The sequence below is a fragment of the Chiloscyllium punctatum genome, chromosome 19 (assembly GCF_047496795.1).
Source record: "Chiloscyllium punctatum isolate Juve2018m chromosome 19, sChiPun1.3, whole genome shotgun sequence".
In the NCBI taxonomy this organism is placed as follows: domain Eukaryota; kingdom Metazoa; phylum Chordata; class Chondrichthyes; order Orectolobiformes; family Hemiscylliidae; genus Chiloscyllium; species Chiloscyllium punctatum.
The window spans coordinates 82,031,942-82,057,012 of NC_092757.1; the positions used below are offsets into that span (position 1 = coordinate 82,031,942).

Consider the following 25,071-nt stretch of genomic DNA (forward strand, 5'->3'; position numbering starts at 1 on the left):
GTGTGGGTCCACTACTCTTAGCACTTGTCCATGAGTAGTCCCTTTTTAAAAATGGGAATTGCACTCCTCTGCCACTTTGCAACAAACCCACCTCCAGCCAACATTGAATTTGTTCACTCCAAAACCCATACAAAGTTTTATAGATCCCAATTTGAGAATCACTTTCTAGATTACTGGACCTCAAAGAGTTCCTGCAGCACAATAAATGTTCGATCATTATTCAAATTTACATTTCTCCTCGTAGGTTATCTGATCTTGTTTGTCCTATATTTTCATTTTAATTTGCATTCTTGTCACACACAGTAAATTCAAATTTCCAAAACCAAAATTCAAAAAAGACTAACTAGTTTGACATTGAATTTAGGAACGTACCTGGTCAATTACATCACGTGGATTACTTTCAAACTGGCTTTCAAAAAATGGATTTGGCTGGCCACTACGTTTACTGTTTGTTGAACTTTGAGAGGAATTCTTGGGCCACTGATGTGATTGCTGAGAAGATTTTGTCTGTACTTTGTACGATTCAGATGGCACACACGATCTGAAAGTACTTGCTATTTTTGTTTGAATATGATTATTCCCACTAGAAGTACATTCCTTTCTTTCATTCATGATAGATCTAGTATTTTCTTTCCAAGTATTTCCAGTCTGTGGTCTAGCATCTGTGCTAAAATTTAAACAATTCAAGTCAGTAGAGTGTAACATAAGCATTATACATATATTTCCAGTAAAATGCAATCAAATTTAAATTTGCCAAAGAAAAACATGATCCTGAAAAGGTTTCAGAGGCATCTCAAAGCAATCTTTGTGTGTTCAGCATACAAAAATCAATGTGACTTTGCTTTACACAGAATACTAAATAAACAAACAGAGGAACCATTGACTAACTAGAAAATTACACAATGTAACTAACCGTCCAAGAACAAAGCTGAAGCAAAACAAGCAAAGTTCAAGCCTTAAGTCCAAAGTATACTCAACCAATAAATGCAACAACGCTCTTTTGAAAGAAGGAAAAATAAAAGGAAATTTTCTGGAGTACAGTATCACACTTCCATTAGCTTTCTCAAAATGCCAGTGATAAAAGCTGCACCTTTCTCAATAATATTTGTCTTTGCATGCTTCTCTCCATTTTTGTTCTTTCACCCCATAGTTTCTTAATATATTGCCAAACTTCAGTTCTGTTGCCACTCACAATAAAGTGCCTGAAACACTTTTTCTTTACATTTTGCTTTGTTTAAGATATCTATTTTCATCTTCCTTTAAAGGATAAGAGAGGTTATATGCATCAACTATATTCTACAATTCTGTGGCATATTAGAAAGTTATCACACTGAAAATTAAAAAGCTCAAAATAGCCAACATTTGGGGAGAGAGTAAGAGTTAGCAGCCAGGATTTAAGCAGCCCCTAGAAGGTGAGAAGGCGAGAAGGCGGCTTAGAGTTGTCAAAAATGTGAGAGCTCCATTGGATTAGCTGCCCAATGCAGTCCTGATGATGTCAGGATATTTTACCGGTAGCAGGACCAGATATGACAAGACTGCCCAGCCAACGGAGGCAGACAGCTGATTTACATGGCCCCAGATTGGGCGATGTGATGTTGTGTTGGCAATCTTTCACCACGTGGAAAGCTTGCCAGCTAAATGGAAATAGCTTTCCAGAAATAGCCAAGCAAAATGTCATTTAATATCTTCTATCCTTATGGGCCAAAGGGGCCCCTGGCAGGGAACACAGAACATAGAAAAGTACAGCACAGAACAGGCCCTTTGGCCCACGGTGTTGTGTCGAGATTTAATCCTAATGTAAAATAGGACAATCTATGCACCCCTCAACTCAATACTATCCATGTGCATGTCCAGCAATCGCTTAAATGCCCCCAATGACTCTGCTTCCACCACCACCGCATTCCATGCATTCACAACTCTCTGTGTAAAAAACCTAGCTCTGACGTCTCCTTTATACCTTCCTCTTAATATCTTCAAACTATGACTTCTCATACCAGTCAATCCTGCCCTGGGGAAAAGTCTCTGGCTATTGACTTTATCTATTCCTCTCATTATTTTGTACACCTCTATCAGGTCTTCCTCCTTCTCTCCAGAGAGAAAAGTCCGAGCCTATTCAACCTTTCTTCATAAGGCAAGCCCTCCAGTCCAGGCAGCATCCTGGTAAACCTTCTTTGCACCCTCTACAAAGTCTCTGTATCTTTCCTATAGTAGGGCGACCAGAACTGGACACAATATTCCAAGTGTGGCCTCACCAGGGACGTGTAGAGCTGCAGCAAAACCTCACAGCTTTTGAACTCTATCCCCCTGTTGATGAAAGCCAAAACACCATATGGCTTTCTTAACAACCCTATCCTCTTGGATGGCAACTTTGAGGGATCCATGTACTTGCACACCTAGATCCCTCTGTTCCTCCACACTGCTAAGAATCCTGTCTTTAATCCTATATTCAGCATTCGAGTTCGACCTATCAAAATGCATCACTTCTCATTTATCCAGGTTGAACTCCATCTGCCATTTCTCAGCCAAGCTCTGCATTCTGTCTATGTCGCGCTGCAGCCTGCAGTAGCCCTCTATACTATCGACGAAACCTCCAACCTTCGTGTCACCTGCAAATTTACTAACCCACCCTCAACTTCCTCATCCAAGTCATTTATAAAAACTACAAAGAGCAGAGGCCCAGGTACAGAGCCCTGCGGGACCCCACTCAACACTGTCCTCCAGGCAGAATACTTTCCACCTATAACCACTCTCTGCCTTCTGTCAGCCAGCTAATTCTGAATCCAGATAGCCAAATCTCTCTTATCCCATACTTCCTGACTTTATGAATGACCCTACCATGGGGAACCCTATCAAATGCCTTGCTGAAATCTATATACACCACATCCACTGCTCCACCATCATCGACCTGCCTTGACCACTCCTCAAAGAACTCAATACGATTTGTGGGGCATGACCTGCCCCTCACAAAGCCGTGCTGACAGCCTTTAATCACACTATGCTTTGCCAAATAGTCATAAATTCTATCCCTCAGAATTCTTTCCAAGACTTTGCTGACCACAGATGCAAGACTGACTGGTCTGTAATTGGCAGCGATTTCCCTATTACCCTCCTTGAAAAGAGGAACAACATTCACCTCCTTCCAATCCTCCGGTACATCTCCTGTGGAGAGTGAGGACGCAAATATCCTTGCCAGCAGCTTAGCAATGTCCTTTTTCACTTCCTGGAGCAGCCTAGGACAGCCTAGACAGCATCCACAGCCCCAATGACCTCACTAAAGGAATTTTCCTTCCAACATCAACAGGGGAATACAGTTTATTTCAATAAAACATTCTGCACCAACTTCCTGTAGCCCTGACATTTGCAATTCTAGGCAGTGAGCCCCTCACTCATTGGTGTTTCAGAATTTCCAGCCCTGTGATTGGGTTAATAACATGAACAACTTACCTGCTTTCCACAACTGAATAATATCCAAAGAAATGCTGAGCAGGTTCTGATGTCAGTGTTTGTATGATTGAAACATAATTTTTATGATGGGGTTCTGATGCCAACTCAAAATTCAGCCCAACATTTCAGGTCAATGACCTATCAGTCCTTTACACAGCATTAAAAAAAATCTAAAATACAGATATGAAGTAGCAGTTTAGATGTTTATTTGTCATAAATAAACTACCATTGATGATTAGCACTTCAGTTCCTACATGTTGGGCACAGATTTGGTTGGGTATCACCCCTTTGCTGGGGTGCGCTGCATCACCTACTGCCTACAGCTTGGCCAGGACATCATGGACGACCCTGATATGCATTATATGCAAAATAGAGCATGTAAGTCCATTAAATGAATTTGAGTATAATTTTACACTAATGAATTGCTGAGCTGCAAGGTGGAGCCTGTGCAAACACCCAACTTGTACCAAAAACCCAGAAGTACTCTCCCAGTATTTTAGAGAACCTGTAATGAATTCTTATAGAAATTATCTGTGAACATGCTCACTGGTGACTTGGCAAAACAAACATTTTTAACTTTGACTTGGTTGTACCACACTTTTCCCCAAATTACAAACTGTATGGTAGATCCCAGCTTTATAACTATTTCTAATGTACAGTATCAGTTTATGAACTGGTGTCAGATGATGAAGATTTTTCAATGCCGTTATGTTGGTCTTCCTCTTTGTGTAGATTTTGGTTATTTAACATCTGAAGCAGAAATTTAGAAGAGGGAAAGTTGGTGTGAGAGGAGCAGGAAACAAAAAGATCCACAATCACAGCATCTACAGCTTGTTCAGCATGCCAGTTCTCAAGTTGAGAATGCAGTGGGATTTAAGAAGGGTTTTAAAAGCAGGAACAAACCAACATTCTTGGTGTTTTCAGCAATATTAGATTACATTGGTTCAGGAATAAGACGGACAGCAGTAGCAATGATACACAACTGGCTGAGGGATAGGAAACAAAGTAATGGTTAACAATTACTTTTCAGACGAGAAGATGGCTTGTGGTGGAGTTCCCCAAGGAGCAGAATTAGGACACTTAATTTTCTGAACTTAACTGACCGAACCATTCCTCCATCTTTTCCAGGTTTCTGAATGGCAAAGGTGCCATGAGTATCAAAAAAGGTGCAAAGTGAGTGAGTGCTAAGGAAACAACAACCACGATGTACACCCTTGCCTGATGCATGTGTGCCTATCCCTGCAAGGTAGCCTGGCAGCGCGCTATAATGTATAATGTTGGTGCCCTTCAGTACTGCACTTCAGAGAGCAACAGAAGTACTGAACAGCAGTCTATGCGAGTTGGAGATGTACCACAATGATGTGGTCCAATGCCAACGTCCATGGATAAAGGATGCAGGCAGTCATTGTCCATAAAGTGTGTGCTGGATTGTTCAGGGATGCTGGCCAAGATGGTGACTCTGAGGAGTAAGTGGCGAGTTGCAGCTATCAGATACCCATTTAGAACTTTGATGTCTCTCCATTACCTTGTAAGATAACAAACTGCACACAAATGAGGTGTGATTAGGTAATAATGAGATGGTAATCAGACAAATAGGCCACTCACCACTCACTAACAAGATTCTCATGGAGTCAAAACATTTGGGTAGAAAATCAGACTTCTTTTTTGATGTTGAATACCTTATTTTCCATTCTCACCATATCTATCAATTGCCCAGATTAAGCAGAGGCTGGCTAAAATACATCCAAAAATTCTTGCTCTTTGTCCCTCCTCTGACAATCTATTTCTTATTTCCCGTATTAACACCTTTCTCTTTGATCTTGTCTCTACTCTTTGACTTACCATGTCTTCTCAAATTTGATTCTTGCATCCGGTATTTAATTAAAAAGCCTCTCTACTTCCCGAATTATATGGTTGACAAAAGCCTTGCCCTAACATGATTCAGGTGCGATTGTCCCGTCGAAACAGATCCCACTTTTCCCAGTACTGGTGCCACTGATATATGAAGCAGAATCCACTTCTTAAACACTTGACTGTGGGTTAGGCATTCATCTCACTAATTTGATTTAACATATACTAATTTGCATGTGGGTCAGGTAGTAATGCAGAGATTATGACCCTTCAGGTCTGTTTCTTAATTTGGTGCTTCACATCTCATACTGGTTATGCAGGACCTCTTTGTTTCAGTCGCCTATGTTACTGGCACCTACAAGGACAACATTGATTGGATCCTCGCCTTCACACTGCAAGTTCCTCTCCAAGTTTATATCTCAAACCTTGGCAGTTAACAGAGTCATCTGGACTCTCACTTTTTGCTGCAAAGTAAGTTTTCAATGCCCCTCATTATATTTCTGCTACTATTCTTGCATTCTTTTTTACTCTCATCCTCTTGAATGGCTTCCTGTATAACATTTCAGTCGTCAGTTAGCTCACCCATCCTGCAGGCCTCACAATCATCCAAATAAATTGAAAGAACTGCAAACCTGTTAAAATATTGTAAAGGCAGAAGCTCCTGTGCTCTTTGGGTCGCCTTACTGCCTTACTCTCAGTCACAATTTTCTATCTCTGAGCACTGACCAATATAGACAGCCTAACCCCTGATGTGTGACTGCCTTCTAATACAAAGAACCCAATTAATATTCTCTGTCCCTGATGCATTGCAGTATCTGCAGTTCAGCCTTAGCTCAGGCTGATCGAATGTCAAACATTTGTCACAAGTATTTGCTCTGGACCAAACCAACATCTAGGAATTTTCATGTACTACAGCTGTGACAGATCACTTGCCCTGCCACCCTTAAAGTGCTCTAAGTAATTTTTAAATTCAGTTTATATTTAGTTCTGTTTTTATATTACCTGACCTTACCAATAGATATTGTTTTGAACTGCAGCAAGATACTAAACCTTCACCATTTACAAGACACTCATCGTATAACCAGCATCTTTTCTTGCAGCAAACTAAGAATCAGTTCCTGAGGCTGTGATGTTTGTCTTTACTTCTTGTTTTTCTAGAAAAGCACAGCAGGTCAGGCAGCATCCGAGGTGCAGGAAAATCGCCGTTTCGGGCAAAAGCCGTTCCTGATGAAGGAAACGTTGATTTTCCTGCTCCTCGGATGCTGCCTGACCTGCTGTGCTTTTCCAGCACCACTCTAATCTAGACTCTGATCTCCAGCACCTGCAGTCCTCACTTTTGCCTTCTTGTTTTTCTGACCTAAGGTTATACTATGCATACCTGTAATGTAACATTTTTCTTCATTTCTCTGTTCTGTAATTAAGGATTGTACCTATGTATTCTGTACCTAAGATGATGCCATGTGTTGGGTGACACTGTTACACTAGACCTAATCTTATAACTGAAGAAGCCATACCTAGGTACCTTTGTACCTAAGATGACACTGTAAGTGGCTACTTTTTACTGTATGTTTTTGAGTACGTGACAATAAAGCTAATTCAATTCAACTGAAAAAGCTTACAAAAAAGCAAAAGCAACACAACAGTTCTTGCCCTTGCTCTCTGAACTTCCTTAATCCTTTAACTCTGGAAAACTAAGTCACACTCAGTGGCTAAATCACACTACATTGGCTAGTTTTATGTGCTCCTTAAACAAAGGCCTATCATTTAATGATGACACAGTCCCACCTAGTTCTTAATTAAATTGCTCTTTCACTGGAAGCCTCGTTACAACCCTACTTAAGGCAAACAACTATAGAATTTAAAGTGTAGATTTCAGTTTAATAACTAGACTTTATCAACAACTGCACACTCAGGCATAGATCAAACTGAGTTTGCTAGGTGAATTTATATTTCTTTTCATATCCAGAAGTGCTCTCATACACAACAGAAAGGCTTTTTTCCATCATCAAATCACACATAGTATTTTTTCATCTATTAATAACAACCAGTAAATCACCTGGTTTATATTCTCTTAAAATTTATATTCTCTTAAAACAAAAGGCTGAGCTGATTGATTAATGAAATTCCAGTTTCATTTAGTCCTTAATTAAGTTACTCTTTCACTAGAAGCCTTGCCACAATGCTGCTTAAGTCTGGCAGCTACAGCACTTGAATTGTAGATTTCTGTTTAATACCAACGATAAACTACAAATTAAATTAGATTTGTAGAGAAGAAAAGTACAGATTTTCTTAGCCAACAACTGCATGCACTCAGTCCTTGTAAGCGGAGTGTCACGCTCTTTGCAATGTGGGAGGTGGTGTGATAGCAGGAGATGTCATGTGAAGATGCATTCAATGAGCTCATTAGGCTTCTAATGGCATGGCTTTCAAGTTTCCAGTGCCAAATGCTGGGAATTGACCTCTTTAACCGTCAATTTCATTTCTCTCTGAAGGTTTACCCCTTGAGAGCAAACCATGCTCCCCGACCCAAATAAGCCAGTTTAGCCCACTCAGTTCATTCATTCCCCAAAGAGATGCAGTGTATGATCTTACAAATAGCAGAAGAAACATAACTTTTTGCTATCATTAAGAGCACATTAAGATGGTAAACCTTCAAAACATTACTTCTATCAGGTGAAAAAAAAATTTCCAACCCCCACTATAACTGAAAGACATCTGAATGGAAACACAGAAGAAAAATGAATAAAAAGCTAAATAAACTACGGTATACAATCTACTTACTTCCAACCTGTTCTTTTGCTTTGTTCTGCAGTGTTAGATCCACCAGAAAACTGCCTCTGTACCTGACTTTGTTGCCGTGGAGGTACCTGTTGCTGAAGCTGACTGGAAAATGAATTTTTTATATACTTATTGTTTAAACTATATTTTATATTAGCCAAAATAGTACAGCTTTCACTGTTTCATAATCACATGATTAGCAGTCTGCACTGTCACTGTCTGGTATTACACCCTCACCAAAGAATGGAAAACTGGCAGAAATATCGATGATTGTGTACAATATCAAAAATATCATACTTGCATTTTATCTAAATATCACTGCATCTCACATTTCAGATAACATTGCTAAGCTTATTTTGTGCTATATAATATTCTTTGAATTCATTGAGTCTATTACTATTTTATATCTTGCTATGTTTTCTCATATTTAAGTAATGCAATGGAATCTAAATATTCGAGAAGACTGTAGTGCAGAGTACAACTTTCATGAAAATTCTCTGTTGATGCAAAATAATTCTTCAAAACGAATGTCCACCATCTTTTTAAAAATAACTTAACAACCTCTTACTGTCACATGCTATTTATGTCATGCAGGTTCCCAAACTGGCATTCATGTCATGTTGTATGATACTATCAGTTTCTAACCCCATTAAGATGCAAATAAATTTAATTATAGTTTTTAGAACAAAGCAAATTAATACTGGCAACAGGCTAGGGTAATGTTATAGAGCTACTTGAGATCTCAGGCTGAATTTTCCCAGTTCCATTGTGCAGGTTTGGGGGACTGCACCAGGGTGTCTCAACATTGTGTTCTGACCACTGAAGATCTTCCACCTTTTTTCCCTAATCAACCTGTTTAGAGATGTTATTACACATCTGTGAGACAGGTGTGACTTGAACTGGCTGTCCTGGTCAAAGGGTAGGAACACTACCACAGCACCAAAAGAAGGCCCTGAGGATCTTCCACAGGTGTAGACTGGGATTAGGATCAGCTATCTGCCCCACCAAAGCTGAGAGCAAATTAATTCAAAGCCCCAATTAGAAGTTATTTTTCAACTCATTCACGTTTTTGCCACTAGCAAAGCAGTAGCCCCAGCCCCTGCCATCCACATACATCATGCAAAGGCCACCAGCTCAATGGTAGTAACCTCAATTCCAAAGGTGAGGGGATAATGAGCATTAACCTAAGAGATTCTAAGTCCCAGTCATGGAATTGTGGACAAGAGGACTAAACAATTCATCCAAAGTGATCACACCATGGTCCATTGGATGTAACAGCTTTGGCCCTTATAAAGTTTGCTTCTACATCTCCAAAGGTGCCTCCAGGTTGATGAGTCTCATAGTCCACAAATAGCCTCAGCAGCACTGCTGTCAACAAATGTGGGCTTGGGACTCTCCAACCCAGAGACTCCCAGCCTCATTCCTGATGAAGGACTCTGACTCGAAACGTCAATTTTGCTGCTCATCTGATGCTGTCTGACCTGCTGTGCTTTTCCAGCAACACACCAGTATTTAGTAACCTTAACACAATATCCCACCTGCTATACTCAAAAGTTTGAGCAAAAAGACAAGCTTGCTAAACACCTTCTTAACCATCTTGTCTATCTGTGATGCAACTTTCAAAGAACCATGTACCTGAATCCCTTGGTTTCTCTGTTCAACAACACTACTCAGTGCCCTATCATTAATTGTAGAAGTCCTGCCCTTGTTTGTTTTACCAAAATGTAATACCTCGCCTTTATCCAAATTAAACTCCATCTGCTACTAACTGATGAAGATATCTTTGTAATCTTAGATAACCTTCTTCACTGTTGATTATATCACCAATTTTCGTGTCATCCACAAACTTACTAACCATGCCTCCTAAATGCTCATCCAATTTTTTATATAAATGACAAACAATAATCTCAAAGCAGAATTAAGTAGGGTTACTTCTGAGGAAAGCTGTACGTCAACTTTGTGTTGCCTGCGTGCTGAGGATGGGACAATTACCAAGGGCCTATCTGCTGCTCCCGGTCTGGGTCCCAAGTCCTTTTCCAACTTTTCTTACTTCCAAGACTAGGGAGTCCTTTCCCTAGCCTGAACACAGTGGTTTCCCTAGCATCCCAGACCGCAGTTATTATACCCCACTATCCTGGGCCCTGGGAACATGAAGCACTACTGATTGGCTTTGTGCCTCAGCAACTGGCCCAGAACTCTAAGAAGCTAAGTGCCAGTTAAAGTCAGCCTGCACAATTTGAATCCCAGCTATACAATGTGACACACCAGATGCTGAAAGGATCCTCAATCCAGTCACTGTCCAAAGAACAGTCCCGGCAGGGGGCTACAGAATAGTATGCAGCCATCACCAAAGATATGAATCATAGGAAGCCAAAGTCCACATTGAAAATGCAATAAGCTTTTTTAAAGAAATCACTCCAGGTATTTCCATGAAACTTAAAGTATAGCTATTTTCTGCAATCCTTCAAAATAAAGTTTCTTTGTAACATCTTCAAGACCAGATTTTGTAATTACATCTAAATACAAAAATTCTTATGTGTTTAATACTCAAATTTTGACATGAACATGTAAATCACTTACTTCCAGCTGTTCTTACTGTTTTGTCTTGTGATGGCAGGTTCATGAGAAAACTTTCTCTGTTCTTGAATTTGTTGATGCTGAGGTAAATGTTGCTGAAGTTGGCTAAAAGATAGCATTCAAGTGATTAACATTCATTAAAAGAAACGGTAAGAGTGATTAGACTCCTGTAGCCATTCATTTTATTTCCTAGCATTGGTCAAATACTTATGTATCAAAGTATTATTCATACAGAATAGCAAGCTATTATAATGAAATGATAAATTCGCAAAAATTGTTTAACTAACAGTCAGGTCTATTCACTCTTTTTTCAAACATATAGAACATAAACATATTCAAGTTAACATCCAACATAACCTAATTAGAATTACCTACAATTTCCTCTCCACTGTAGACAGATATTGATACCCCTATGACTGCCTTCCAAATTATTTAAATCTATGGTTGTCCGTAAAAATACTGAAAACACGAAACAGTTGTGATCTGTACAATTTTGTTTGCCGATATTCAACATATACTGGCATTTGTAAGAAACCACGTAGTGATCGACAACTATATATGTTGGCAAAAAAAACTTCCAGATCTACCAGAATGATAATATTAAGGACCTTATCAGGTGTAACCTAGAACTCTGTGGGAAGCTAGAGAAGTGATTGCTGGGACTCTTGCTGAGATATTTGTATCATCCGTAGTCGCAGGTGAGGTGCCAGAAGACTGGAGGTTGGCTAATGTGGTGCCATTATTTAAGAAGGGTGGTAAGGACAAGCCAGGGAACTATAGACCGGTGAGCCTGACGTCGGTGGTGGGCAAGTTGTTGGAGGGAATCCTGAGGGACAGGATGTACATGTATTTGGAAAGGCAAGGACTGATTTGGGATAGTCAACATGGCTTTGTGCGTGGGAAATCATGTCTCACAAACTTGATTCAGTTTTTTGAAGTAACAAAGAGGATTGATGAGGGCAAAGTGGTAGACGCGATATATATGGACTTCTGTAAGGTGTTCGACAAGGTCCCCCATGGGAGATTGGTTAGTAAGGTTAGATCTCACGGAATACAGGGAGAACTAGCCGTTTGGATACAGAATTGGGTCAAAGGTAGAAGACAAAGGGTGGTGGTGGAAGGTTGTTTTTCAGACTGGAGACCTTTGACCAGTGGAGTGCCACAAGGATCGGTTTTGGGTCCACTACTCTTTGTAATTTATATAAATGATTTTGATTCAAGCATAAGAGGTATGGTTAGTAAGTTTGCAGATGACACCAAAATTGGAGGTGTGGTGGACAGTGAAGGAGGGTACCTCAGATTACAACAGGATCTTGATCAGATGGGCCAATGGGCTGAGAAGTGGCAGATAGAGATAAATGTGAGGTGCTGCATTTTGGGAAAGCAAATCTTAGCAGGACTTATACACTTAATGGTAAGGTCTACCAAAGAGACCTTAGAGTGCAGGCTCATAGCTCCTTGAAAGTGGAGTCGCAGGTAGATAGGATAGTGAAGGCGGCGTTTAGTATGCTTTCCTTTATTGTTCAGAGTATTGAGTACAGGAGTTGGGAGGTCATGTTGCCGCTGTACAGGACGTTGGTTGGGCCACTGTTGGAATATTGCATGGAATTCTGGTCTCCTTCCTATGGGAAAGATGTTGTGAAACTTGAAAGGGTTCAGGAAAGATTTACAAGAATGTTGCCAGGTTTGGAGGATTTGAGCTATAGAGAGAGGCTGAACAGGCTGGGGCTGTTTTCCCTGGAACAACGGATGCTGAGGGGTGACCTTATAGTGATTAACAAAATTAAGAGGGGCATGGATAGGATAAAGAGACAAAGTCTTTTCCCTGGTGACGGGGAGTCCAGAACTAGACGGCATAGGTTTAGGGTGAGAGGGGAAGATATAAAAGACACCTACGGGGCAACTTTTTCATGCTGAGGGTGGCATATGTACAGAATGAACTGCCAGAGGAAGTGGTGGAGGCTGGTACGATTGCAACATTTAAAGGCATCTGGATGGGTATATGAAATGGAAAGGTTTGGAGGGATATGGGCCGGGTGCTGGCAGGTAGGACAAGATTGAGTTGGGATATCTGGTCGGCATGGACGGGTTGGACCGAAGGGTTTGTTTCCATGCTGTACATCTCTATTATTCTAAGTCAAAGTTTGAGCTGCATTTACTTCACATCACAATTCGGTTCATACTACTAGTATTGAGAAATTCTCTTCAGTATGCACTGGGAGGAAAAACTGACCACCAAAGCCTATAAGTCAAAATGTTATGTTTACCATAAAAATATGGCATAAGAAAATAGCAAGATGTAAACAAATACGAACATGAGACAGGCAAACAGCACAGATTGCCAGAGGAATAGACAGTTTAAAAAGTTATTTTTTTCTTAATTAAACATATATTAGATGTGATAAGTTAATTGCCACAGAAATAAAAAGAAACATTCACCATGAATTCTGACAAATGATTGCAACAAATGCCCTGTCCAGAATTTTTATTTCTAGTTCACATTTTTGTAACAGCCTTTCCTTAAATTCCTATAATCTAATTGGGAAAAATTAGCTTACTGGTTTCACAATGCATTCCACTTGGCCAACTTTAGCATTTGTGGATTTTTTCCAGAGCATATTTATATAACCCTAACTGTTACTTTGTCTTATCTATTCAGGTCTAGTTGCACCAACGGACTCTAAGGTTGGCAATATTTGCAAATTTTTGAATAACTCAAAGGTCGGTGCAAAGGTTGCTGGTTTTATCCTGCAGTCTATATTTTGGCTAAAGCAGAGCTGAAGGGAGAAACACGGTGAATGAAATTGAGAACAATGCAACACAGAAAAAATAACAACATAGGGATACTTTGGAAATGAATCAGAGAAAACCGTGCTGTTAAGGCACCTACGTATTCTAGGAGTATTCCTAACTCAGACTTTGTGGAATTGGGTGTCTTATTTACAATACCACAAGTTTTTCAACTGTTTTGAAACTTCAAACAGAACATACATCTTTATTATTATAACTGTTGTCAAGTTTGGGCAAACTGGTTCAAACATGCCTAACCTCTCCTTTTCTGTACCGAGATGGTGAGCGGCACGGTGGCTCAGTGGTTAACACTGCTGCCCCAGGGTCATCTCCAACTTCGAGCAACTGTCTGTGTGGAGTTTGCACATTCTTCCCATGTCTGCGTGGGTTTCTTCCAGGTGCTCCAGTTTCCTCCCACAATCCAAAGATGTGCAGCTTAGGTGAACTGGTCATGCTAAATTGCCCAAAGTGTTCAGGGATGTGTAGATTTGGTGCATACTCAGGGGTAACTATAGGATAATAGGACAAGGTAGTGGGTCTGGGTGAGTTACTCTTCAGAGGGTCGGTGTGGACTTGTTGGGCCGAAGGGCCTGTTTCCATACTGTGGTGATTCAATGATGCTTTTTTTTAATATAGATATTTTAATTGAAAATTTAACATGTTTTTACAAGTTTACAAAAGAAAACTAAAAAAAAACCCAAGTATAAACATTGATATACAGTTAAATCTTAAATAAATGATAACCAAAATCTATCAAACAAGAAAAAAAGAAATACCAAGAAAAAAAAAGACCAAACTCAACTAATTACTCATCTAACTTACAACTAACCAGAATGTATCATTAAAATTCTTACATTATTCAAGAGGGAAAAAAAATCCAACGGATAACACATAAATTGAGCAGTGATATACATGCTCGGAATGTGTTAACATCAGATCACAAAACCCGTATTTATCCAAAACAGCCCAAGCATAGAGCATATAAAATTCACAAAAGTAAAAGCTCTTTAGTACATTCAGAACAATATAATAAAAAAAACTATTTCTAAATAGTAAAAAAAAGTATAAAATGTATTTAAATGGAGATCTTCCCCCTTATTCCCAGGGGGCATCACTTCCTTTCCAAAAAACCCACCATAACCTCTCCCAATCAGTACCCCACCCTTGACCCAGGCACCCCACGATAGGATAAAGAAAATTCAAGTATACTATTGAACTAGAACTAACAGTGAGTACCCTATCCCCCACCCCCACCCCCCGGATATATCTGGTAATGTTAATACCATATATGAACATATAGGACTATAAAATTACAGTCTCAGCAATTAATAATTAAATATATTAATACAAAATAACAGGGGAAAACAACCCTGCTCCCAAGGACAAAGATAAAATAAGATAAGGTAGCCACCGTCCCCCCATCTACATTAACTAGACCCCCTGGCCTATAAAAACAAAGGAGGGAAAAGAAAATCGCTAAGTAAAGGATGAATAAATAAACCTTTCTTCCCACCCCCTGGAGATAATATTAAACAGTAAGATAATGAAAGGAAAAAAGAGGGGGGTAAACCAGGGTGGGGGTAGGGCAAAGCAACATCAATTAACTCTTATAATTTGTCTAAGAAAGTCCAAAAGTTCCTTGGCCTTCTCCGGTGATCCGAAGTTATACACGGACCCTTCATGGCTAAAGCGTAGTATAGCTGGGTAGCGCAAGGAGTATTGAATGTTTAAATCCCTTAAATGCTTCTTCGCTTCATCAAACACCTTCCTCTTTCGGACCAAAGGTGGGGAAAATTCCTGAAATAACATAATCTTGGATCCTTTATGAGTCATGGCTCGGGGATCTTTCCCAAGATTTCTGGAGGCTTCCAAGGGCATCTGCCTCACCTTATAGCTCTGCAGCCGGAACAGGACCAGGCGGGGGCGCTGGTTCGAGCCGGGCCCGCATATTGCAACCCGGTAGGCCCATTCCACCCTTACCTGGCCTGATCCAGCCACCAGATTCAATAACTGCGGAAGCCACTGTTCAAGGAACCTTGTAAGCTGGCCTTCTTCTTCCTGTTCGGGAAGGCCCAGCAAACGAATATTTTTTCGACAACCTCAATTCTCGAGGTTGTCAATGTGATTCTCTAAGGTCCAACGTGCTGCTCGAGAGTCCGGACACAATCCACGGCCGATTCTGCAATGGCCTCGGAGGTTGCGGCATTTAGCTCCGCCCCTCCGACTCGGCATTCAATTTCTTCGATGTCTCGGCCGTGCTTTTGTAGCATGGCCGAGAATGAATTCCATCAACTTCGGGACTCTTCAATGAAAGCAATGATCTTCACATCGAGTTTGGAGATTATTTCCGCAAGGCTCGCCACCATAGGTAAGTGCCCTGGGGCGGCTCCAGACGCCTGTGCTGCAGCTGGGGAGGGTGGGGGAGGGGTTCCTGCCTGCTGAGAATTGCGGGCTCCTTTCCCCCTAGTCATTTTTACAAGAGACTGAACTGTTTAAATTTAGTACTAAACCACTAATTACATTAAGTAAAAACTATTTTTAACAGATTTGGTGAGTTTGGTGGAGGAGGGTGATCCACTTTGCCTAGGTCTTGGGAGGAGCACTATAAACTCAGACTTGCTGAGTCGCCACCATCTTGGATCTCCGTCCAATGATGCTTTCTGTGTCTGAATTATCTTAGAAGCATATAAACTTCGAATGTATTTTTACATCAATATTCTTTTAGCAGATACTTTTTCATTATAGTTGGAAAAACAGTAAATTATCACATTGTTTAAAATAACAAGTAAATAGTTCTGGGAGATGGTGGAAGGGAGAGATACAGTTCTTGTGGTAGCATTCCTACCTGTGAGCAAAAGGCCTGGGTTCAAGTTCCATCTGCTCCAGAAGTGTGTTATAACACATCTGAACATATTGATTAAAACAGTGCGAAGCCATACATCATGTTGCAGTACTTGATAATGTCTGTAAAGGACATAACCAGCACTTCCAACATCTGGATATGACTGTTCCTCATCCCAAGTGCTGCCCTCAGACCACAGCATATCTCCCTAGGGAAATGTGAAGTGATTTTTGTCTTTGGGATCTATATTTTACTAAGGCAGTAATCAAGATTTTCCAAGCAATCAAAAAACAATTAACAATTTTAAAACATGTTTGATTGAAGGAAAAGCCAACTTCAGTGAGTTTAAAACAGACTCATCCTAGAAAAAAGTGCTGGAGAATCTCAGCAGGTCTGGCAGTATCTGAGGAGAGAGGAACAGAGTTAATTTGAGTCCATTATGACTTTTCTTTGGAACTGTAAAGTTCTCTCCAGGATTAATTGGACTGAAAGACTGACAAGCAAAACTGTAATGGACCAAAAGCAGCCTTTAAGAAAAGATAGCTTGGGATGGTTAAAGTATATTCTGACACAGGGAAAGATAGGGAAAACAGAGTAAGTGCTTCTTGGGTGACGTAAGTGATAAAGAGTAAGGTGAACCAGAAAAAGGGACAGCATGACAATGTCAGGTTGGTAATATGTTAGAACCAATTTTAAAATAAGGAGGCCAAAGTGAGGTAAGAAAAGGAAATAAGAGAGGCAAAGAGAAAATATAAAATGAGAACAGCAGCTAATATAAATGAGAAATCAATAATCTTCCACAACCATATAATAGTAAAAGTCTATTAAGATGAATTGTAGAGGTGATCAGAAACCAAAAAGGGTTGCAGAGATGGAAACAGAAGGTATTACTTAAAGTATTTTGGAATTGTCTTTATCAAGGAAGAAGATTCTGTCGGAATCATAGAAAATAACGGAGTTCAGCTATTGGATTGGAAAAAAATTTCAAAGCAGAAATATGTGTAAGGTTGATTGTATTTAAAGCTGATAAGTTGTTACATATGAATGGGAATCATCTGAGAAGGCCAAAGGAAACATGGGAAACAAGGTCGGAAATTTTGGGGTTATAAGCCGTATCCTTCCAGTACTCCTTAAATATAATGTAGCTAGTCTTTCTGCACAAACACAGCCAACTTAAAAGAAGCCAACACTTAAAAAGCAATAGATAATTTTCATAAAACTGGCCAAAATCCACCTCCATCATTCTACAGGATGGATAAAACTTGATATACAAACACAGATTGTATTCTTCAATACACAGGCCACACAATAAGTTTGCACAACAAACTTTAAAAATAGCTACAGATTTGGAGCCCTTTGTGTCTGTACATGCCTAACACTCCTTGAAAATGCTAATCCCAAATAAACGTTTTTTGGTCAAAGCAACAATGATCTGATACAGTAAAGTCCTACCATTCATTTGCTCGCCCTTTCCAAATTTGCTTATTCTTGCAATACTTACCGTGTACCTTTGTACTGATTCAACTACAATGTTCACTCATCTGTGGTTTACTGAATATAAATCTGCATACTGTGCTTGTGTTGCTTTTTGCTTGGCTTTTTCTTTCCAGCAGTTCACTTAGCACTGCTCTCCTTTGACTTTGAGACATGGCCATTTGCTTGAAGTACATGCAGTGTCTTTGATACATATGCAGCCTGGTACATGGCGCAGATGTAAGATATAGCAGACTGCCACAAAGTAAGATGTTCACCTCTCAACTGATCACAGCTGACAACCATAAAAAGCTTCCAGGCTTTGTGTCTGCACCAAAGGGCAAGGCAAGACAGAACTATCATTTGAGGGGCCAGAACACAAAAAGGCAAGGATGCTGTGAGCATCCAGGTAGCCATAAAGTAGATGAAAGATGCTAAGAAACAAGTGAATAGCTCAAATGCAGTATGGCCCAATCCATGAGCTGGTGCGCATTCCTGAATACTAAGTGTCATTGCAGCAGCATTCCAATAATAGGTGCTGGTTTATCCCAGAACACGGCAGTGAAGTTCAGAACATGGGAGATATGCCATTTTAATGAAGGAAGACAGTATATGTCGATGGATGTGGGGTGCATGCACTAGCTGTCCATGGACAGTGCTGAGATGCTGGTGACTGATGTCCAAGATGGATTTCCAAAGGTGCAAGCAGTAAGCTGCAATCACAAAATAACCACACTGACTTTTAATTCAAGAATTACAGATGGGCGATACGGTGGCTCAGTGGTTAGCACTCCTGCCTCACAGTGCCAGGGACCCGAGTTCAATTCCTGCCTCGGGCAACTGCCTGTGTGGAGTTTGTACATTCTCCCCATGTCTGCGTGGGTTTCCTCCGGATGCTCTGGCTTCCTCCCATAGTCCAAAGATGTGCAGGTTAGGTGAATTGACCAAGCTAAATTGCCCATAGTGTTAGGGGTAAATGTAGGGGAATGTGTCTGGGTCGGTTGCTCTTCCGAGGGTCGGTGTGGACTTGTTGGGCCGAAGGACCTGTTTCCACACTGTAGGGAATCTAATCTAATCTAAAATTCTCGGTGTCTAGTTTGCATCTGGTGAATTAGACAATAGGAGATATAATATTAAGTAACAATGAGTGGTAATGAGTGACAATCTATGCTAACAGGCCTCTCACCATTCACGACTGAGAATCTCATCTGGTCATCCAGGACGTGGTTGAAAATGGGACATTTTAGTCTTTACATTAAGAAGCATCTCACTGGACATCTCACCCAATTTTCTCAAAATTTCTTTATGTAGCCGATGTCATTCAGCTGGGTAGATACTGCCCATTACGTTTAGAAAGTTGATGTTGTGTTGTTAAATAAAATCAGAATTGAAGAAACTGTTTGATTCACGTTTGTTAAAATTAGCTTAAAAGCATTCAATGGACTCTGCAAGACTGTTATAACCATTAGGTCAGAGCAGGCTATGTGACAAGAACTTGAAACTTGCGAACACAGGAAGTGGCTGAAGTGAATAGATGCATTTTAGGAGAAGTTCAATAAGTATTTAAGAGGAAAAACAATTATGAATACAATAGTATCTTAGATGAAGAAAAATGGGATGAGGCCTAAAAGAAATTAAATACCAGCACTGTCTGGTTGGACAGAGTCCTACTTCTGTGTCATATGTCCGATGAAATCCTGTCCAATAAACCTGAAAATGGTGGAGAAGAGCAGTGTGGTCATCCATGCATAAAGCTTCAGTGTCAGCCACTTTTGCTGAGAGTATCATAACTTTGACTAAGGTAATTTTAGTGTTTTAAGTATTACATTAGTCAAGAACCAGAATCAGGATTGTAGGGATTCAATCCTGGTACATCCTTAATTCCATCATACCAAGAGGAAGAAATAACAGATGCAGGAAAAGAGAAAATAAACAGATGAATCATTTCTTTACACCCACTGTGAATCACTTTGTCACATTCTCTTCATGTGCCAATATACAATAAGGAAATATGAAGCTTTAAATATGCAAACGTATCCTCTGCCCCTCAGACTGACAAAATTATATTTATATATTCTATAGAAAAGCAGTGATGGGTCTAAGATGTTGTTCACAAGATGAGCAAGTCCAGGACAGTTTGCCCTTGTTCCCAGGTATCCTGGCAATAAAATTATGCTTTGCTCTTTAACTGAATGTATAAATAAGTCAAAGAACTTTGAATATAATTCGAAGTCATTACAATGATTTCTCAGAATACTACACATATTCTAGTTAAACAGATTTTATATTCAGAGCAATCATAACAAAAAGGTGAGCTTAAAATTGATATATATTTCAGTGCTATATATTTACCCAGTATTCGTAGATTTCGCTGAATTTGATAGAGAAGTCATCCCACAATATGAATTATCCACATTACTCCTTATATTGGGATACTGAAACTGGGTCCTATAATTGTTTTGAACTGCTTTCTGACTGCCTGATGCTCTGTTTTGAGTTAATCCTTTGTGGCCTTAAAATAAATAAACATTTTTTTTTCATTCAAATGTAAAAATGACAAAGAATGTTTCTATAGCATCGTTCAATAAATATGGTCGTGTAAAAATGTTATATAATGGTCAACATCAATGTTTCTTGTTTTTTGCCTTCCTTGTGGATCTCCAGAGTCCACGTGTTGCAGCAACTTCCAGAACCAAAAGTCAATGCTGCAATCTGTATCAGCACACTGTTTGTCATGTGAGGAACACTGGAACAACCTACATGCAACATTGGTCAATACTGAAATGCAAGTCAACACTAAGGAGATTTACAAATTATACCTGACTAAGTCATGGCATGTGGAAATATGACTGAATCTTTATAATTTGAGTTCTCACTCTGAGCTATAAGAGGAACATTAATGGACTCTAAAATCTTACCCACCACCAAGGTCAGGCTAACCAGCCTACAACTTCTCATCTTTGGCCTCCCTCTTCTTAAACAGGAGTGTTACATTAGCCATTATCCAGTCCTCTATGACTTTGCCTGACTCCAGTGACTCCTGAAAGACACTGCCAATGCCTCACAACCTCCTCAGGTTATCTCTCAGAAATCTGGGAAATTAGTCTGTCTGGTCGGGACATTATTCCACTTTAGACCTTTCAGCTTCCGCAGCATATTCTTCTTAGTAATGGCCAATAACATGATGAAAGTGAAGCATAAAGTAGAGAAAAAGTTAAGTAATGTATGATCAAAGAGTGATAATCTTGATTACCTGCTGGTGGTGAATCAAAACTCTCTGGTGTAGGAAACAGGGTATTTGAGCCTAGCTCATGTTCCATAGGATTTGAAGTCAATGGCAGTCGGGTTCTTTTCTTTTGATTAAACAGTAATACAGGAAGGCAACCTGAAAAATATCATTTAAAAATCAGATACGTTTCTACATAACCTAACATACCTGAAAAGAAAAGCAATCTGAATTAATGGCAAATATTGTGCACATGGCTTCGAAACACATCCAAAAGAGCTTTTCAGTATAGCCACAACCATTATATTACACCCATTAATATCACAATTAAACAATTAACTCTGTGAATACTTCGATCAATCTGAAATAAACTGAAAATTCTTACTAACCAAAATGAATAAAACAAGTACCATTCAAATTAAATGCATGAACAACTCCATAGGTAGTTGTTTTAACAGCTAACACAATTACTTTTAACAGTTTTACCATTACTTTTTTTTTGGAACAATGTTTTAGCAATTAATTTTGGCACAAATTGTGAAAAGTCATTGAAAATTCAATATCTTTGTTGAAGTGTGTTTCTCTTTTTGCTTCAGATCAGAGTTAAGTTTATATTCACAGATGCTAAAAATTCTGATATTAAAATGAAAGATTTGTATCTGTTAGCATTTCCAAGTGCTCAAAATAGTTAAAGGGAAACTCTCGATCTTAAATAAGTTCATATATGGAACACCTCACTAATATACATAATATATGTACTGAGATAGGCCATTCAAACCAACAGATCCATGGTAATGTTAGTGTTCTACATGAGCTTCCTCTGACCTTTGATAATAATCTAATCAACATATACTTTGATTCCTTTGTCCCTCAAAGGAATCAAAGTATATGTTGATTAGATTATTATCAAAGGTCAGAGGAAGCTCATGTTCATCTACCTTCCCATTAAATTCACATATGTTAGTTACTTCAATTATTCCTCAGGTGATTAGTTAAACATTCAAACTCTGAGAAAAGACATTTCCTCAAATTTCCTTTTGAACATATTAGTGATCAAGTTATTTTCATGGCCACTTTTTCTGATCTCACCACAAGTGAAAAACACCTCCTTTACATCAAATTTATAAAACCTTTTCATAATCTTAAAGAAATTAACCTTAATACTATTTTGCTACTGTATGACCCTATTAACCCATGTTCAAGCACTAATTCAACCTTGACTCTTGGCAACATGTTTGCCTGTGTCAAGAAGCTGTGGGTTCAAATCCCAATCTAGAGACCTGAGAATAAAATAGAAAGTTACTGCAGTGCAGTCAGTGTATGTGGACATCAGATATTGTACAGTGAGATGTAATTTTCTTCAAATAAGGTTTAGGCCAAGACCCCACATCTTGTTCCATTGGACATTAAAGATCTCACGGCACTATATAAATAGCAAATGAGTTTTCCAATGTCTTGGTCAACATTTATCAATCAACAGCACCAAAAACAGACAGGTTATTTATGTCATTACACCCTCTGGGAGACTGCTGTACAAAAGTTGGCTGCCACGTTTACTGCATCAAAATGAATGTATTACAAAACCACTTAATTGGCTACATAGTGCTTTTGGACTTATGGTTGTGAAAGTAGCTATGTAAAGTCTGTCTTTAGTTCATTTTCATCAATGTTTTTCTTGACATTGATATTTTCTACAGTTTGCTGTGGATTGTTGGCAAAATGGTTTTACCCTTATCGGTGACACAAGCATCCAATCAATGCATATCAAAGGCAATTCCAATGTGGTCAATCCTGCAAGCTCTCTCATTAGCATGGGACTTGTTTCAAAAGCTGTTCCACAGACTACTTTAGCAACACCCAGACAATGTCATACCCATAGAATCATGCAGATCTATCAACATACTACCTGTTTTTAAGTATATGGTATTACCTTTTACAAATGAGTATAAAGCTTCTTGGGAGTTTGTTCATGTTTAGAGTAGGCTGGAGTATGCTAATATTTGCAGGAATCCTACATATAAATATTTGCAAATAATAGGAATAACAGTACCAAAAATAATTGTATAAACAGAAGATGGATTGGTCGATTGTTCTGTTATTTGCATTTCTCAATAAAATAATGTAAAGTTGACTTTAAAAATAAGATTAGAATGGGCTTAAAACATGCAAGCACAATAACATACATATTAAAATATCATGGCTAGTTATCGGTGAAAAGATATTTTCAATAATGGCGGAGAATTCTCCAATATACTGAAAGAAAAAATGGTAGGTGTCATAGAGATATACAGCACAGAAAGAGACCTTTCGGTTCAACTTGTCCATGCTAACCAGATATCCTAAATTAAGCTAGTCCCATTTGCCAGCACTTGGTCCATATCACTCTAAACCCTTCCTATTCGTATACCCATCCAAATGCCTTTTAAATGTTGTAATTGTACCAACCTCCATCACTTCTTCTCGCAGCTCATTCCGTACATGCACCACTCTCTCCGTGAAAATGTTGCCCCTTAGGTCCCTTTCAAAACTTTCTCCTCCCACCTTAAACCTATGCCCTCTAGTTCTGGACTCCACCAACCCAGGGAAAAGATCTTCTTATCCATGCCCCTCAGGATTTTATAAACCTCTATAAGATCACCCCACAGCCTCCAACACTTCAGGGAAAACAATGCCAGCCTATTCAGCCTCTCTCTATAGCTCAAACCCTCCAACCCTGGCAATAGCCTTGTAAATCTCTTCTGAACACTTTCAAGTTTCACAAAATCCTTCCTATAGGAGGGACGTCTGAATTGCACACAATATTCCAAAAGTGATCTAACGAATGACCTGTACAGCCGCAAAATGACCTCCCAACTCCTATACTCAATGCTTTAACCAATAAAGGAACGCACACTAAATGCCTTCCTGGTATCCTATCTGCCTGAGAAGCTACTTTCAAGGAACTATGCATCTGCACTCCAAGGTCTCTTTGTTCAGCAACACTGCCCAGGACCTTACCATTAAGCGTGTAAGTCCTGCCCTGAGTTGCCTGTCCAAAATGCAGCACCTCATATTGTTTTCCTACTGTGATGGTCCCATGCCTGGTTCTCAATATTAAATCAAAAGGAATAAATGGTAAGCACTTCTTCACAGGGCTGCAGGAAAGAGCGACAGTGCATCACCAAGTTATTCTCAGATACAGTCCCATAGCAAATCAAAATTATCAGTGAATTTCTTACAGGAGGTCATTTTCATGCTACACTTGGATTAAATGTTTAATCTGGAAGACCATTAATCAAGGCAGGAAATTAAAGCATAATATTGTGGAAATAAGGAGATGAATGTGAAATAAATCTGCCAAATTAATAAAATGCATCAAATAGGACTAACACTCCAAAGTGACTGCCTATGAGCAAAATATACCTGCTGTAGCTCGGGTTGAATTTTCTGTAATATTCCTCTTCATGGTCTGATCCCGGTATCACTTCACTAATATATTAGCAATCTATAAGTTATAAATAAAAATGACAATGTCATCAACTTTACACACCGTTCCCTCTGATGGCCTCTGAATTGTAAAAATGTGGTCAAAGATCAAATTTCTTGAACAATGCTGATGAAACAGATATTGAGTAACAAGGTTTTAGAGGAGTTGTTTGTATCTGGAAAAAAAACAAAGATTCAAACAAAACAAAGTTGGCTTTACATATGTTACTCTTCTAATAATATTAATTATTCATAGTTATGTATTTTCTTATCCTACAGCAAATAGTTTTAACCTATATATTACCCATAAGAAAATCTTACCAATTCAAAATAGCACTAGGGAGTTATACAGTAACTCCTGCCACCCAAGTATTTTGTAACTTGTTAATGTTTCAGGGCTATAAGTCACACCATTCTGTCCATCTCTGCTGGGATAATATGGACATAACAAGTCACAGTCTCAGTACATAACTTCTGTTCACTGATGATGAGTCACACTGAAATGCTATGTAGACATCAGATCACAAAGTCCTCTTTGAAAACAGCTAAGACAGTTAATAACCTTTCAGTAGAAGACATTATAAAATGAAGTCTCCATCTTTTTTAGTCTGCATTCTACCTGAAG

At 39.2% G+C, this 25,071-nt stretch overlaps 1 protein-coding gene across 1 annotated transcript in view; it reads right to left on the bottom strand.

The window, feature by feature from the left end:
• The window catches only part of spata22 (spermatogenesis associated 22), a 49,312-nt gene extending 24,886 nt beyond the window's left edge, over positions 1-24,426 (bottom strand). Inside the window, exons 1-6 of the mRNA XM_072589185.1 lie at positions 24,384-24,426; positions 21,009-21,140; positions 20,108-20,267; positions 10,654-10,755; positions 8,077-8,178; positions 373-667 (exon numbers count right to left, since the gene is read on the bottom strand). Of these exons, the coding sequence (XP_072445286.1) occupies positions 373-667; positions 8,077-8,178; positions 10,654-10,755; positions 20,108-20,267; positions 21,009-21,140; positions 24,384-24,426 (834 nt within the window). The remainder of the gene's footprint in view (positions 1-372; positions 668-8,076; positions 8,179-10,653; positions 10,756-20,107; positions 20,268-21,008; positions 21,141-24,383) is intronic.
• Between the last annotated feature and the right edge of the window lie 645 nt (positions 24,427-25,071).